At 41.8% G+C, this 18,421-nt stretch overlaps 2 protein-coding genes across 13 annotated transcripts in view; one reads left to right on the top strand and one right to left on the bottom strand.

Annotated features, from left to right (window-relative positions):
* The window catches only part of DCP1B (decapping mRNA 1B), a 41,550-nt gene extending 31,196 nt beyond the window's left edge, over window positions 1–10,354 (bottom strand). The window contains exons 1-3 of the mRNA XM_063153862.1: window positions 10,208–10,354; window positions 8,861–8,901; window positions 6,224–6,351 (exon numbers count right to left, since the gene is read on the bottom strand). Coding sequence (XP_063009932.1) covers window positions 6,224–6,351; window positions 8,861–8,901; window positions 10,208–10,342 — 304 coding nt within the window. The 5' untranslated portion in view covers window positions 10,343–10,354. The remainder of the gene's footprint in view (window positions 1–6,223; window positions 6,352–8,860; window positions 8,902–10,207) is intronic.
* Window positions 1–18,421, top strand: part of CACNA1C (calcium voltage-gated channel subunit alpha1 C) — a 450,530-nt gene that overhangs the window by 2,787 nt on the left and 429,322 nt on the right. The gene's annotated exons all lie outside the window — the stretch shown is intronic.

Raw genomic sequence — 18,421 nt, 5'->3', positions numbered from 1 at the left:
TGCCCATCTACCCCTGACTGCACTATTAACTTATGCCATCAAGTTATAATAATATTTTTATATTTCAGCAGGCAGGCATTAAAGATTTTCAGGTAGCCTTGAAAATTCAAATGAAACAGAAAGCATGAAAACCTAACATATAAATGCACATATTTTATGGTTTTAGTGATAAAAATATAAATTGGTATCTATACTATTTCCAAGGGGCAGTTTATTATTTTCCTTGACATTCTGAAGTAATTTTTACCATTTTCTAAGCACATTAAAATCATTGGTTAGTTGAAGTATAGACCACAAAGGCAGGAGCTATATGGGAAATGTAGTAGAAAATTAGTAATGCCTTTATCTATGTTTTTATGAACTGGTTTATGAACAGGTATTTTGAGTGTAGGTACAAGGAAGTCAAACTGAGTGCCAGAGGCTATCTTGCATAAAAAAAATTATCATCACTATGAATCCAATAAACAGAGGCAATCAGAAGCTTGCTTACTTCTCTCAAGAAAATTTGCAGATTAAAAACTACACAACAGTTAGGTTGGACAGAAACTTAAACAGGTTTCCAAAAAAATGCATGCAACATGACAAAGTTCATGCTGCATCCTTCATTTTCTGGGTTTAGAATTAAAAACATTAATTAATTAAAAACATGAATTTTCAGCATGTATGTTTCCTTTGGAAATTTATAAAAGGAAAAGAATGCCTATGCTCCAGCCTGTTAGTATTCCAACACTCTCAGCAAAACTAAGGTTTCACTTTAAGGCCAGGAACATCCAGGGAAGATAATCATGACCTCTGCTGTTGTTCTGTCTTGCTGGATACACAATGAATTTTTAAAATGCTGATCAAAGGAGAGAAACTGGAATGGAAAAGAGGAGAGATTTGTTTGTATCTCTGAAACAAAAATGTCTCCAAGGACAGAAGCTCAGGTAAAGCACATACATTTGTATTCTGAGACATGGCACTAGTCAGTCCAGGCAGACTTTTCAAAAACAGCTTTACCCAAAACTGTTTAGCAAAAAACAGGCTGAGAAGGATACATCCCTAAGAAGGGCAAGGCCAAAATTATTTAGCATTTCTACAGTTTGAGTTTGCACTTTTGTTTCAAATTGACAAACACTTTACAAAGGGTTGTAAACTACAGAAATATTTTCCTAAACAAAACATGCAGGTTGTAGCAGGCCAGAACAATAGTTCTGCAAATAAGCACAAAAAAATGGTTTTAACTTATTCAGTTGTGACAAAAACATTGCACTTTGTGTAATGATGCAGCAAGAGAAAGCCATGTAATGTTTCTGAATCAGTAGACCACTGATTTGGAGACATTTAGAGAAAAAAATAATACAAACTGGACTAAGTTAAACACATTTACAGTTATTTGTTTTAAAATTCTGAAAGATGAAGGAGGATTTGGAGAATAATCAATTGAATATACATTTCTGTTTTCTGCATTGATCCTTTTGGGGTTTGATACTGGACCTGATACTGAATGTTGGCAGGACAGAGGCTGATAAAAAAGGTTCTCCTTTCTAAACTGGTATTTTTACCCAAACCAAAAACAAACAAACTCTGTTACATTATAAAGACAAAAGCTGGAATACCTATTTTGCCTGTCTCAATTGAGCCAGGAGCAGTTTATTGGTCAATATGCAGAAGGCCAAGTCTAAATATATACATAAGGAAATTTCACCACCAAATGCTGGTTTCATGTTCAAAAAAAAATCAGAAGAAAAAGAGGTTTAAAATACACAATTACACAATAATATAGTGTAGATTATGAACACATTTCAAGGGGAAAAATACACTATGGTAGCCAAAAGAGGATTGGTTTTCATCATATATTCTTTTTTACATATCACTCTGATTCTTTTCTTGTTGCTTCCTACCTTTTCCCTTCAGAAGTAGATTTGTAAAGTGTTCAAGCTAAGATGTTTTTTACAAGAGAAATGCTACTTGCAGGGTCATTGCAGAGGTGGGACATTTATAATTCATTTGTATTTTTATTAGGATGCATTTCCTTAGAAGGGTGAACTAAAATGTGCCACAGTCTCAAAATAAGATGAGTTGCTCTATTTGAGAGCATCATTGATGCTGTAACAATCCAAGAATGAAAAATAATAGTTTGAGGAAAATATACACTGTTACCTTTTCCTAAACATTTTACAAGCACTTGCCCCCAAGCATATATTTGGTAAAATTTTCATACATAATTATGAACTATGGGGGAAGAACAAAAACAACAAACAGCAACCCACAAACCACAGATAAAACCCACAAAATTTCCTTAGACAGCTGGCAAACTTCCCTCTCCCTCCCATCCCATTTACCAGATGTCTCTGCAGTGTAAAAATCTGGGAAAATACAAAATGTTCAGGGTTCTGATAGACATATGGCAGCAGGTTAAAGTGAAAAACTGAGACAAGTGTAAGGTTATGCACAGACCACGTGTGTCTGGACAGCTGTGCCAAATCCAGGCAGGTCTGCTCTGCTTTGGTACCACCAAGAGCCCAAATTCAGCAGACACCTTTCACTAGGAAGGTTTTATTCCATGTCAGGCTGAGGAGATGACAGGAGTAACAGTGTGGCAGAGAAGGGAAAAGTAACTACTGTGTCCAAATAGGTGCAGAAACTGTCAGAGAGAAATACTGGCTGACATGTCACACAATTTCTTTCTGCACTCAATATAGCAGAAAAGCACCCAATTAACCTGTATCAGATCATTGTCACAATTAGCATACTATTTTAAGGCAGGATCTTGTGTTCTTGGCAGCTAAAATGCTCAAGGTGAAGCCAGTTCTGAGATAAGCAACTTAATATTCCCCAAACTCTGTTTCCTACAAGCATCAAAAGCACAATTCATTAATGAACAGGTAAATGAGTGAAATCAAGAAATAATCCCCTGACCCAGCACACAGACAAAAACACCTGGTACAGTAGAGAGTGGGGAATAGCTGTAATTATTACACAGCTGCTAAAGGGAGAAAATTAAGGTAATTTAATCAATAATTTACTGCTATATATTTCTTCTGAACCATCTCATATCAATCAGCATCCAGGCTTAAGCAGCAGGCTCTGACTATTGGTTTTCCCAATAGCTATCAGGAAAAACTAATGAAAATAAAGTAATAATTATGTAGTTACGTAATTATGTAGTCAAATACATAACGCATGAAAATTTAAAAACTGTTAGATCATCTAAACAAAACCAGAACTACTGTCTTGCTCTCAGTAAGTAAGCACCTAAAATTGCAGTTAACTACAGAAGTTTAAAGGTCACATTGAAAATTGCCTGTTTGAGCCATAAACCTTCTGTTCCTTGGTGGGCAAAGATTTCTGCTGGCATTAAAAACTAACTTGAGCTTCCCTCTTGGCTTTGAAATGAATAACCCCAGCTCCACCCTGACAGATTTCCCAAAAAAAACTTTGCTGTGAAATAGTGGATCAGAACAAACATTAACTGGCATGCATCCCAAATCCAGCCTGAAAAGTCCTGGAATTAGACTGTGCCTCCAACATGGTGTTCAGACAATAATTCAACTTAAGATAACCAGGATCACATGAAACAATAAAAGAAATATGAAAAAAGAAAATAAAAGGATTAAATATACCTTTTTTATCTTAAGCATTTCTAAAACTTACATTTATTGTGTACAATTTTGGATTTTTTTTTCTATTGTGATCATATATTGGATACAAAGCAAGCTTTACAAAAGGATAGCTGTTACATCACAAAATGTTGTTGGGCTTGTCCACTACACAAGCACCAGCTTTTGCTGCCAAAAAAGATTTATTTTAGACTGTGAGATACAACCAGCCACAGATACTCAGCTGTACAAAACGAATTTTGAATATTGGAAGAAACAAAACAATGGGCAAGGCCAGCAATTAAAAATGCAGAGGGAATTGTTAGTTTTGTTAGATCTGATAATAAGACATGTATGAAAAGCAGCCTAAGTCATTAAGTCAAACAGCATGTTAGAAAAAGATAATTTGTTTCCAGATACTGTTAAGTATTGCTGCCAAACTGTTCAGTGTTCTGCAGAGTAAACTGCTATCCCTGAGTACTCCTTGTTAGTATGTGAAAGCAGGAGACAAAAACAGTCCTACAGCATAAGGGCCTAAACACCCCAGTTTTGTAAAGTTCATTTAACAATAAACCTCAAGCCTTAGTTTTGCAAAAATCTATAAAGGCAAATTGTACAAAAGCAAGAAAATATTAATTTACAAAATTGAAGAGGAAATTCAGAACTGTGTTTGGATGAGACCCTTGTGAAAACCCACACATTGTCATGGAGATCCCTTTATTTCATGTTGCAAAGGCTTTGAAATACAAAATAAGGAAGAAAGGGCAAGAGGTATGTGCAACTCAATGAAGAAATCACCACATGAACTGTAGGGACCTAAAGAAAACCTGGGCAACTCAAATGGATTGGTAAAAATTGTCTCCCAATTTGCTCTGGAAACAGATGTCTTCATGAAAATCCCAGAAAACAACAGAAGCTTTTGCTTTGAAGTATCAAAACCTTCAGTTTTCTTGAAGAAATAATAATTAAGCCTTTATAAGAATATTTCAGGAAGATAAGGGGTAACATAGCCTTATACCAGAACTCACCTGATACTGACAGGATTTATAGGGTTTTTTTAATAAAACCAAACATGAATCTGCTCTCAGACAACCAAACTCACAATTCAATGAAGAGGTACAGATTTACCCATGGTTAGAGCAAACAGCTAACCCTGGAAAAAATCAGATACACAGACCCAGACATCCTGCTCAGAAGCACAGGCTGCTACTTATATTTGAGAAATATAAATCTAAAGTTTTCCCTGCAAATCTAAAATTTTCACATCTCTTAGTGAAAAAAGAGCTTACATCCCCCAACCCCTGATTTTTCTCTTAGTAAAAAAAAAGTATTACAAATCATGTGCAGTAATCAAACTAAAAACTTATTTTCTGTCACCAGAGAGTTATGACAACTTCTAATTACTCATTATACCACTTGTATCAACAAAAAAGAAATTAATGGATCAGGTTTCAAAAGGGATATTGGTATATAAATACAGAAACTTCTAATGAAGTGCCAAAACAGGATTAAACAAGATTACAGCTACATAAGAAAAAGCCTTCAAAATCAGAGAGAATAGTACTTAAAATCCTAAAGTCTGGCCCAGTCTAGGTTAGCCTGGAGATGTCTGCAAGTCTTTTCAGTTTGCTTCTGAATTCCAGTTCTTTGTCAGCTTAGAAAAGAGTCTCAAAAACAGCAGTTTCATTTAGGCTATTTAGAATGTTCTTCCTCTATTGCTTCTACCACATAGTGTGTGTGAACAACAGCATTCCCTCTTGATATGTTTCTCAACTCCAAGTTAGTTTATGAAATAAGAAGGTCTAGCAGATTATCAAATTGGGGTACTTTGCAAGCCATGGATTGTTTTTGCCTTGACTTCATCCAGAGGGAACACCTGAGCATCACAGTTCACACAAACCATTTCTGAAATCTGCTTTTATGCATAAAGGACAAAGGCCAGATCAGGTACTGCAGCTCTGCTTCCAAAGTGAATTTCCAACTGCTGCCTGCACATTGTAACAGTCTGTGTGCAGATCTGCATGCACAAATCAAATTCCTCATGTCTTCCACTCACTGCTGAACTTGCCTGACACTTGCTAATTCCTGTGCAAAGATAATCATGCAATATCAACAGGAAGCCCAATGTAATGACTTTGTCTTTCAGCAGGGTTTAAATTAGACTCAGCATTATGTTGTCAGGAGTTACCCCAATAGCTGAGGAGCAACCTGCCTTCCAACATGCTCCAAGAGCAGGGTTCTGGAGCTGGAGCAGAACACAGGGCTTGGATTGGCTGCATTTGCCCATTTTTATACAGAAAATCAAGACTACAACTATTGCCCTGAGACTTCCCAGCAGTGACTGGGGTGTATTCAGAAAACACACACAGACTTTCTCTCAGCCCATCACAACCACAAACATCCACAATTTGTCAGTTAAATGAGGAGATTACTCCTAAGCACATTCTAATACTTTCTTTAGTAGGTTGGCATTTTAGGGAACACTGAGCAATTCTTCTCTTTCAGAACATCAAAAAAAGCAAAATTCATTCCTTCAATTTCACCCCCTGAATGCTGCAGTCTAGGCACTTGGACTACCTTAACCAGGAACAGAATGAAGAGAGCTTGACTGCAAGGTTTAACCCAAAGTGTCACATACTTACACCTGGCATTTCTGTAGAGCAGAAAAGGGTCCTGGAGCTGGAAATCGAGGTCTTTAGTAATAGGTTCTGTTCGGTTTTCCATGCTCAGTCTGTTCATTATTGTGAAACCATGCCTTGGAGAAGCTGATCTGAAAGGGAACAAGTAGAAATCCCATTAAGTCAAGGGAAAAGGAAATCACAATAATTTCTTTGTTGGGTAATTCTCCAACTCATTATTTATTTATTTTCTTTGTTAGGTAGTGCTCCAATTCATTATTTATTTATTTCTAAGAGATGCTACAAAAATCTAATTTTGTTGCCAAGGAAATAACAATTGACTCTTGCAGTTTTGGTAATCCTTTTCATTATGGCAAAGGCCTACATTATGTATGAGAAATAAACAGACCATCAGTATCATGTGATTCAATGCCACCGACAGCTCCTTGCTGGACTAGAAAGCAGCAATTAAACCAAGACAGAGCAAGGCAAGCTCTCAGCACCCAGGTGAACAACTGCAGATACTAACAGTCATCAGAGAATTTTCTACACCACCTAAAACCTAAGGACAAAAGCCACCATGTGAGAAACTGAAACAGGTTGCCCCAGAGCAGCTGTGAATCCTCTCCCATCGCTGAATAATCCCTGATAAATGATGAACCCAAAGCATGCTGTGGCTCTAAGTCATTATGCTCATTCATGGAGATGACACTCAAGTCATTTAGATAAAACTGTTGAACCTGTCATGATCCTGACAGGAGACACTCCTTCCAAACCAAGTTTGGCAACAAAGGAAAAGATGATGGCTACACATTTGGGGAAAGTGCCACCTCTGCTTAATTGTTGCTGTGTGGATTTCTCTATGAAACCAAAATACTGGAACCTGTTTTACAGGATTGGAGACAACCAAACAAATAATCCTTGTTTGCAAGGGTCAATATTGCCATTCAAACAAACAAACAGTCCACTTCCACTGGTGCTCATGCAGTTGGAAGTCTGATTCTTTGACTGTTCCTCGAATTCACAAAGATGAGCTGGGCAGGGAGTGAGTCAGCCCAAGTAAAATGGTAACATCATTTTACATTGTGACTAAGGTAATGAGGAGAAACAAACACAGCACCAGCAGTCTCCAAACTGTCTGCTGGCAATGTGCTTTCCACAGGACGTCATACATTTGTTTGTAGTCACAGAAAATTAAGGTTAAAACTGATGATGAGGACAATGCATGCTGTTACTCACAGTTTACAACCTGCTCCATACTGCTGCCTAAAGTGCAACCTGTACCCTAAATGGAAACTTCCTCAGGCAACAAAAACAGCAGTGAAAGATAACAATACCAGAAGGAGCAGGTTTCATGTTGGCAGTTCTTGAGCTTTGAAACCAACACACCAGGAAACACTGCTTCTGTTTTGCAGCACACCAGTCACCACATCCACCCAGTGCCAGCACAACAAAGGGCTGCTGCTTTCCTCTTGTGGGGGCAAATTTACAGCACCTGATCTCCACTGACCTGAGAGAAGCTGCTGATGACCATTGCCAGTGCAGGGACTGAAACCAGCACTCCCACAAAGCTCACAGCCTCTTGGGCTTCTGTCACCTCACACACTGCTCAAAACCATCTCCTGCTTTCTCAGCTCTCCTACCAGATCCTCTTTGACACAAAAGCTGAAAAAGTAACTTTCTGCTTTGGTGTTACACCTCAGCAGCTGCTGCAAGAGCTGCTGACTGTGCAACTCTCTGATTTTAACAGCAGTCACAGAGAAATGCTGGGGCACCACCATGGAACCCCCACAACAGAACAAACACAAGTACTACAACAAATGGTGCAAAAAATGAGGTTCTGAAAGCCACAACCAGAGCTGCTGCTAAAAGAAATCATGAAAACCATCCAAAATGTTGGATGAAATATGCGTGAAAAAGGAACAGACAAGTAGTATGAAAGTTCCCTGAGTAGGGGACACAACATTTCAAAAGCTCTGCCATTCCTTTCCTTTCAGCAGTACCATTATTTATTTCACTCTTTTTTGTTCAGACAATTTGCAAATCCTACTTAAACCACCACAGAAGATTTCTACAGTTTACCCATGTAGTGTTCACAGGGGTCTTAGGATGAGGGAAGAGACAAGAATGTTGACTCCATGTTTCAGAAGCCTGATTTATTATTTTATGATATATATTATATTAAAACGATACTAAAAGAATAGAAGAAAAGGTTTCATCAGGAAGCTAGCTAAGAATAGAAAAAAGAAAGACAACAAAGGCTTGTGACTGACCAAGACAATCCAGACAGCTGACTGTGATTGGCCATTAATTAGAAAAAACCACATGAGACCAATCACAGATGCACAGTTGCACTGCAGCAGATGCAGATAACCATTGTTTACATTTTGTTCCTGAGGCCTCTCAGCTTCTCAGGAGGAAAAAAATCCTAAAGAAAGGCTTTTCCATAAAACATGTCCCATACTGACATTTAAATCCCATTTGGAAGTCTTATCAAAACACAAGGTCATGCCTCCTTCAGAGGGTTTTCCTTCCCACATTTACTTCTGGCAGTTTCAGTTTCTTTTCCTTAAACAACGGGGAGCATTTTATTTCATTCAGCCATACTCCATCCCAGCCAGCTTTTCCACAGGTTTCACTCATATGTCAGCATGTGCTCACCTGGTGTAAACAAACAGCGTTCCCTCCACATCTGTCTTCTCCTGAAGAAAAGGAACATTAAGAAAGTTGAAAACAGGGCAGTGTTTTGGTCACCATCAGTGAGCCCCCTTTTTCTCTGTTTTACCCAAGCCAGGAAAAACATTACTAAACCATATTTCTTGAGTTGGTGGTGAGAGGCTGGAGCTAGCACAGGTCACCATGCAGCTGAGCCAGGTTTGAGGTAAGATATGGAGCTGGGTTCATTCCAGGCTACACCTGAGCACAACACACAGGCAAGAGGCAGAGAAAGGAGTTTGCAAAGGGCACCTGCCCTCCAGGGTGTTGTTTGGCACAGAAACGGAGGAAAACAACCCAAAAGGCAGATTGGGCAGGTTCTTCAAACACAGGCCCTGAGTCTGACTGTCACAGCAAGCCAAGAACCGCCTGCCAAGAGCCTAAATGTTCTATTACCTACAGCTTCCCCAAGGTAATTATGTTTGTACATTTTACAACAATGCTTTCAGCACTGGTAACTCCACCACTCTTTTGCAAATGTTTGGGTTCCATTACAGGTGTTGGAAGGGCAGAGGAGTGCCTGAGGCCCGGAGCCCTGAGTTAAACCCCAGCCTTCCATGGCCTTGGGTTAAGAACCAGCCCTGCCTTAAACCCCAGTCTTCCACAGCCTTGGGATAAAAACCAGGCCTGGGTTAAAACCCCATCTTCCATGGCCTTAGGATAAAAACCAGACTTGGGTTAAACCCCAGCCTTCCATGGCCTTGGGTTAAGAACCAGCCCTGGATTTAACCCCAGTCTTTCATGGCCTTGGGATAAAAATTCAACCTGTGTTAAACCGCAGTCTTCCATGGCTTTGGGACAAAAACCAGCCCTGGGTTAAATCCCAATCTTCCATGGCCTTGGGCTAAACTCCAGCCTCCTCAGCTTTAAGTAAACCCCAGTCTCCCATGGCCTCGGGCTAACCCCAGCCTACACTACCCCACGTTAAAGCCTTTTCTCCCACAACCCCAGGTTAAACCCCAGCCTCCCCTGCACGTGGCAGAACTCCTCCATCCTGCAGCCTCCCAGAGCTCCATTCCCGGTGCTCCTCAGCGTGCCCAGGCCGGCTGTCGGTGGCGCACGGGGCACACGGCAGGGACACATCGGCAATCACCGGGACACACCGGCAATCACCGGGACACACCGGCAATCACCGGGACACACCGGCAATCACCGCCGGGCCCCTCCCGCTCCCCACCCTCACACCTCGCCGGGGGGCGGGGCGTGCCGGGAAGGGGGCGGGGCGTTCCCGCGGCGAGGCCCCGCCCCCGCGGCGCGCGCGGTGGGCGTGTCGGGGCGGGCGCGCGCACGTACCCACTGGCTGGCGCGGTGGCCGAAGGTGTAGAGCGCCACCTGGCTGGCCACGTCCACGATGCCGCTGATGTAGGGGTCGTGCTGCCGCAGCGCCGCCAGGCTGATGTCCAGCCCCCGGCCCAGCGCCGCCGCCATCTTGCGCCCGCCGCGCAGACCCCACCAATCCAGCGCCGAGCCGCGCCGCCTCGGGAGCAGCCGCCGCAATCGAGCGCCGAGCGGCCGGCGCTCAGGATGGCGGGCGGTGGCGAGGGGCGGGCCGGGGACAGAGAGACGCGGGGTCGCTTGGTGTGTCCGCAGCGGCGCAGGGACACTCCAGTCCCACACACGACACAGGGAGCCGAGCTGAGCATGGCGGTTCCAGCTCCTCCGTGTCTTCCTGGGAGTGCTGTGGTGCTCCTGCTGTGGCTGGGCTCATCCCTTCAGAGGGCACATGCGGGAGCTGCGCCTGTTTAGTCCAGCTTCAGGTCTCTGTAGGAAAGAGAAAGCTAAGGGAGATCTCATCAATACATGTAAATATCGCCAAGGGAAAATGCCAGACTAAAGCGGTGCCCAGCGACAGCTCGAGGAGCGGCGGATACAAATTAAAACCCGAGGAGTTCCACCTCAGCACGTAGAAGGACTTTACACTGAGGGTGGCAGGGCACTGGAACAGCAGCCCAGGGTGGCCACGGGGTCTCTCCGGAGACATTTCAAGCCCACCTGGAGGCGTTCCTGTGCCACCTGCTCCAGGTGGCCCTGCCTGGGTGGGATGATGCCCTGAGGTCCCTTCTGAACCGAGCAGCTCTGGGAGTCTGTGTGGGTGCTCTGGTGTTCCTGCAGAGAGCGGGACCGAGCGTGTCCAGCCCGTGTGCCCGCGAGCTTGGGGTCCATGAGGGGCTCGGAGATGCGTGAGGGTCTCAAGGATCCGCGGGGAGCTCGGCCGTCCATGAAGGGTTCACAGATACACGAGGGGCTCAGGGATCTGTGAGGGTCTTGGGAATCCATGAGGGGTTCACGGATACATGAGAGGCTCAGGGATCCGTGAGGAATTCGGGGATCCATGGAGGCTTCTGCCCGGCTCCAGCCCCCCGGGCCAGGGAGAGCAGCGGGCCCGGATCTCCGAGCCCACAGCCAGCCCGTGTTTGCTGGCACACCCTCACACACCCCTGCACCCAGCCGAAGGGAGCAGCATTGCAAGCTAAACCATCACACAGCCCTCGTGAGCAAAAATATACACACAAACACATATATATATATATATATACACTCGTACGTGCGACAAGCAGCTGAAACCTAAACAAGCATGCTGTAATATGGAGTTATACAAACAGCAAGCAACAGATGGACAAGAGCAAGGATTCAGTTGCCACCTTTTCCCGTCAGGCACACATGTTTGTTACTAATCTGTTGGTACCGACAGTTTACAGCAAATACATGAGCTTTATGAGGCATGCAGATAAGCTCAGTATATTGTACTTCCATGGAAAAGAGTTGCTTAACCCTCCTGCCTGAACCCCCTGGAAGAGCAAATTCTTTTTACTTTATCACCTCAGCCACCACCTTCCCTGTACAGAAGCAGTAGGGTGATATATTTACAGCCAGAGAACTTCCAGGATGCCTGGAAGAACCAAGGTGGTGGTAGTGGATGCTGTCTTAATTGTTTGCAAAATTCCTGACACAGCATTCTCAAAAGGATAGTAGCTGGACAGAGGGGATGAGGTCTGCTGTGGAGTTTTCATCCCTTCTTGCTCCAGGCCAGATGGAGCTGGTGGGATAGAGAGAGCAGCAGCATCTGTTCCAAGAGCGCATGGGCAAGCCTAGGTAAAAGATTCCCATTGAGTGAAGTGAGGATAGGAGAGAATTGAGAGACAGCAAGCTGGGAAATCATAGAATTAAATGTACCAACAGTGAGTCTCTTGAGTAGAGTTAGGAGTAGCCATGTTGTCAAAAAGAAACGGAAAGAAGGGCTGGTTTTTGGGACTTAGGAGAGACTCTATAGGTTTTATTGTATCCCAGAAGGCCACCAAAAATTGCATCACTGAGATTAAGACCTACAGCTTGCTCTGCAAGCATCTATTAGCAGAGGAAACATCTGAACATACTCTGGTTGTAATCTGTCTCACTCTCATTTCCTCCTTGTCTAAAGCCACCTTGTTTCATTTGGGGCTGTGATGAAATACAGCTTTAGAGTTTCAAATTCTGTGGTTTTTTGTGATGCTTGTGGTAGGAAAATGGCCCTAAGCAGTTCCACTGCAAAGCTCTGGTTGACCTACAGATGCTGTAACAGCAAGGAAGATTCATGGGCTCATGGTGGACAAGGAGAACTGCTGTCCTTAGCATGACCCAGAGTAGGGAGGAAAAAAAAACCAAAACCAAACAACCAAACAAAAACCAAAAGAAAAAGCAGTAAGTAGGAAAGATAAGTCAGCTTTTGCTTAAATAATTAACAGATGCGCATTAGTTTCTTTTTGCTGATTAATTAGTTCTCATTTCACAATTTCCAATCACCCTTAAGCACATTCCTCCACATGTGCTGGGACTTCTCTTTACCATCATTTTCAATTCTTTGGCAATTCTCCTTCTTACACAAAGTCCAAACGTCACCAAGGATAGAAACGTGAAACTTGGAATCCCACTCCTTAACTTTTCCTTTACAGATGCTTTTGCAGCCTTCAACAATAATATTTAAAGAAAATATGCCCTGCTATTTTTTTTCTTTTTGTTTTCCTTTAAATCTCTTCAAGCAGACCTGTCAGATATTTTGGCTGTGTGTTTTTGTTTGTAGCTGCTTTTTACCACCTCCCTCCCAGGTCCCAGTGCCCCTTTCTCACACAGCTGGACAGACAGTTCCCTGACATTGTGTTTTGAGTCACCAAACCTGTCAGGCTTCTGACCAGACCTTTTTATATTTTCTGTTACACTCTGAGGTACCTTCAGCAGGTTCCAGCTGTTTTCCTGCATAAGTGGAATGTAATTGCTCCTTCCATTTAGCCTGAAGTAAATATACTTAATAAAGCCATTAGTTCTGCCCTGCTTTATAGGATCACTTGATAGCAGGCTAAAAATTTTCCAATGAAACAAGACTCTGTTATGAACAGAAACACTCTGAATTCTCTAAAAAATTAAGGATGTTTTAGCAAAAAATGTCACAGCTTAAAAACATTGACTATTTAAACTATGGTTCTTTTTCTTACAGTCAGTAACCCAGTAGTTCATGACAACTGTAAAATCAAGTCTGAATGATTTTGCTGTAATTTTGTTTATGAAACAAAGTAATTTTCTAGCTTTCAAAATGTCATAATTTCATGCAGTATATAATTAGAATGTAACTTTTTTGTCTTCTACCTACCTGGATACTGTTTTGTTAAAAAAAACCCCAAATCACATCTTGCTTTTGATATGGCAAGAAAAGGATTTTGTGTAGGTAACACTCAGGCCAATTTAAGGTAAAATCCACCCAGCATGACATTTTGAAGGTCTCCTTTAATAAAAAATGCAGACATGATTTGGCCAAACCTTTTCATGAGGGTTGTTCAAGCAGTTACTAAACCTTCACATTCAAGGATCTGTGACACTTTAAAAGATTAAGGCATGCTTCCTCCAGCAAATTATTAGCACTGAGCATGTGATTTTCTGTGGATTTATGTGGGGACACTGCTCCAGGTCCCAGGCATTCAGTCCTGCCCTTCTGGCACCTTGGTTCTGGCCTGGCACAGGTGTGTGCGTGGCCTCAGTGTGAACCAGGCAGATGGGGGAAATGAACTGTGTGAGAAACAAGTGCTCACAGCCCTGCTGAGCTCCCAGCCTCCCCTGGCTGCCTGCCCACACTTGCTCCTTCCTCTGAGCTGCACCTTTTTCTGATAAACAGCAGAAATCACTTGAGCCAGTGTGATGCTGAGCACCTCATTTGCCTCACTTCCTCTTCTCCAGCCCCTTTGGAGCTGTTATTGCATGGTAGCTGCCTTTTCCTTTTTCTTCCTTCCCAAAGGCTGCCACAGTTTTCTTCTCACCCTCACTGGTGGCCCCTGCTAAAGGAGAGAGTGCTGAGGCAGCACCCCTAAGATCCTCTTACTGATCCAGGGCCACTCAAATGCATTTGTGTGAAGCCTTCCAGCATGCTGCTTTCCTGGGAGCAGCAGGTTGCTCTGGAGGAGCCAGAATGATCCAGCGAGGCTTGATTACCCATGCTCCACATATTCCTGGGCATGTGCCCTCAATGCTACAGCATAGCAGCTCTCCCTCTTTGGCAACCAGTGTCCCGTGCTTTGTACTGGAGCCTGGCTGTATCCCTTCCCAGGCACATCTGAAATATGATGGTTTTTCAGCCCCTCTTCCCTTTAAGAACCTGTACCCTGTGATTGTGCTGGAGCCTGGCTGCATCCCTTCCCATGCACAGATTATTTGAAATATGTGCTCTTCTCAGTCCACTTTTATTAAGGCCCTCACTAGCTTTGCACTGGAACACTTTCCTCATGCTCAAAAGTTGAAATTTTAGGTTGTGCTCTGAGACCACTTCTTAACTGCAGCCCTAGTAGCTAAAACAATTTTAGTCCATTTATTACTAGTTTATTACTTGCTGAAATTTCCTTCATGAGTATAGAGTCAGGCCATTATGGCTTCATCTGTTGCTGTTATTAAAATACTCTCTCTACACTAAAAGTAAATGTGACTGCTTTCATTCCAATTCTAACCAACTCCCCTCCTACCCCCAGATAAACCCCAGCACATCAGGTTCTCAGCAGGCACATGCTTATCTGCAGCACAGCTCTCTGGTGAAATTTATCTGACTGTTTTAAGACTTGCTGCAGTGTTAGTCCACAGAGGTACTATTATTTTGGAAAGGTTCTATATTACTAGAGCTTCCTACCTCCTTGATGTTTCTCACAGGTACCTCCTCTAAGCACTGACTCTTCCTTCTTCTTGCAGTAGCCAGCTAACTCCAGTTCCTTCTCAAGTACCCACCCCACTCTTTTATAGCACTCTTCTTCTTATTGGCTACACCTGTGGCCAGTTAAACTCAGGCATGTTCCTAATTTCTGATAATTGGCTCAGCTGCAACTCCTTAGGGGTAAGATTACTTCCTATACTACCTCTATTTAATTGTATTCTATTCCCCTACACACATGAATGGGGCAGCATTCTTCAGCATTGTTGGATTTGGAATTCTGATGTATTAATTACGAAATAATTAACTATCATTTACTGTGATTTTGAGGGTTGCATTTTTCCTGCACGTGAGAGCCTGTTTTTTTGCCAAAAGGCTTACTTTGGGGGGATAGAATGTAAGAAAATAAAGGTAGTGTAGAGTGTAATCTCACCCCTAAGGAGTTGCAGCTGGGCCAGTTATCAAAGATTAGGAACAGTCCTGAGTTTAACAGGCCACAGGTGTAACCAATGAGACGAAGATGCTATAAAAGAGGGGTTGGGAAGCAGAGTCTGTTGGCTGCTGTATGAAGAAGGAAGAGTCAGTGCTCTGAGGAGATGCCCAGGAGAAACACCAACAAGGTATGCGACTTTTATGATGGGGAAACAACCGTATGGAACCCTTGTAATAAGAGGACAACAGCTTATTTTTATAATCACTTAGCAAAAATATCGCTCTTTACTTCTTTTGCTATGTGTTTATTTGTGAGGTACTGAGCTTTACCTTTTTATAGGCCCAGTTTCTATTGATAGCTCAGCTTGGTAAGAGCTAGAGGAAAGTTACCTACTGTCATTAGTAGAGCTACATTTTTTCCTTTCTAACTTCCTATGTACGTATTATAACTGTGTAGAATTCTTTTTGATTTATCTTCAGTCACTTTTCAGAGGGCATAATCTGAGCTGTAGAAATAAGTTTAACATGAGGAAAAGGCTTATTTCAGGAGGAGGAAGTGAGAGCCTATATTAATATACTCACATTGCATTCTAGTGTTTTTCAGGAAAACTTAAAAAAAATATTTTTGTACATTTAATCAGTAAAAATTTTTATTTTTATCAGTGTTAGATTTTCAATGTTTTAAGTGACTCTATGATTGCATTGTCTAGTCATTAGGCAAGCAGAAATGAGAATATGATAAACCTTTCAAAGGTGTGTGGAATATTTTGTGTGTGGCATGTTTTTCCTGGTTGTCTTGCCTTTATCCCCAAAACTTGCCTGACTTCTTTAGCTATACATTTGTGAATATGATTCTGTCAGATCTCTTAATAAAATTCTAGATTTCATCCTCCAGTCTTTCTCTAATGCTGATAATATTCCAAACATATATTGTTGGTTTCCCTGCTATAACAAAGAAAGAATACTGTCAAAACTTACAGAAGGCTTTTTCCTCCTCTTTTATTTATTTAATGTAGCAGAATTCACTAACTGCAGTAACATTTCTCATAAGGTTTAGCTTTGCAAATTCCTTTACTTCCACCCCCATGCTACTTTAATTAAAGTTAAAATTTAACACTAGATTTTATCCTGAGAAGGCAACCATTTGGAGCCAGTATGTGGTTTTTTTTCCTCTGTGATTTTGTTACCACAACTGTCTGTGCTAAAGTTCAATAAAACATTATTGGTAGCTATTACATTATTGCTGTCCTGATCAACTGACATAAACTGTTTCAAGCCATCAGTTTCATTCTTTGCTTGGTTGACTGGCTGGACAAGCCACCAAAATATTGAAGAGGATCAGGCAGTCCTGCTATTTCCCATAGGTTAATAAGGTACAGCTGCAATTATATTTTCCCTAAGATAATGCCTTTGCAGCCACATCTCCTTGGTAATCACCATTTAATTTGGCAGAATCAAACACCTGTTGCTCTAAAAGAGGTCTTTTCTAACCAGTTACAGAGAAGATGCCCCTATTTAATTAATTCCTGGTATGGAAAGTTTCATTAGATAATTACACCAAGTCAGGACCTTGTTTTTGTGCCTCACCTGGCAGAGCAGCTTTTGTCCTGTGCAGGGAATGGAGTCATCCCAGAGCTGGTGCTGCTGCTGCAGAGAAATCCACAGTGCTGGGGAGCTGTGCCTGTGGGGGCAAAATATCTTTTTGTGAGTTCTGAACGTTGCTGCCAGCTTTTGTTTGAGCTGATTGAGAAAGTAGAAGGAGAAAGTCTGAATAACTTTATACTTTTAGCTGTTACAGTATTGCTTTATTAAGAGAATTTGCATTAGTTCCCTCTCAACTGGCAGAGGTATCCTCTTGGGTTTTGTTGGCATGTTTACTTTCTAAATGAAGAATCTTGGTGTTTAAGACTGATGCAGCATTTCATAGCTTTAGATGTAAGTGAATGAAGAGTGTTGCAACAATACTGACTTTCAGAAAGCAAATAAATATAAGAAGGATCCTTAAAGAAATCAAGCAAATAAAGTGATGTTTCTGTTTTCTTCTGTCTTAAATGTTCCCCCAATGCTTTTGTGTTTTTGATAGCTGCCCATTGATATTGCTGGGGGGAAATTCTTGAGTTACTAATGGCTATTTCAGCTCTGCTCCTCCAGGTGGGCAGAGCTGCTGAAGGCTCTCAAAAATGCACCTTCTGTAGTTAAAATTAGACTTAAAAGCTATTTTAAGTGTCTTTTAAGGTAAGACATCTAACCTATAATAGCATGATTTTGGCACAACACCTTAGATGACCGTTTTTATTTGTTGCTGGCTTTATTTTGCTGGAAAATATGAAAAAGATATTTGTTTCAAAATAATCTTCCTTTCAAAGTGAAAATATATTTTCCCCCCTTTTATTATGCAACATGTTGCAGTAAGGATCCACAATCACCTCTCTGTTTTAAATGCTATTACTTAGAGCTTCTGGGAGAGTAAAACCATTTCATTTTTATTTTAAACCTACATTTTGGGCTTTATTTGTGCTGCTTTAGGGTTTGTGATAATGAGAAGAAAGGCCTGGGTAGAAAAAGGAGTTGAGATTTGTGTAACTGAACCAGAAAACAAAACTTGGTAACATTTGAAGTGTTGCCCTTGGAAACAATAAATGCAGTCTATCCCTGGTTTTTAGAAGGGTTGGATTTAGGGAAAGGCACCTTCCATCAGGCAGCCAATACAAGATTTAAGCACTTTTGAATGAGATTTTGAAGTGGAAACTAAAGGTATTAGCACCACAAACCTCCAGTGAGTGTCTGAGTCTGGGTTTATTACAGTTGTGTGAATTTGTTTCCCTCAGTGGATTCTGAGAGCTGTGGAGGCATTTGGCTGTCCTTCTCTTACAATCTGATTTTGTCATTTTCTGCTGATGCTGTGCTGCTTCTTCTGT

This window comes from Melospiza melodia, chromosome 4 (genome assembly GCF_035770615.1).
Source record: "Melospiza melodia melodia isolate bMelMel2 chromosome 4, bMelMel2.pri, whole genome shotgun sequence".
Taxonomy (NCBI): domain Eukaryota; kingdom Metazoa; phylum Chordata; class Aves; order Passeriformes; family Passerellidae; genus Melospiza; species Melospiza melodia.
This window is presented reverse-complemented; position numbering and strand designations above follow the sequence as displayed.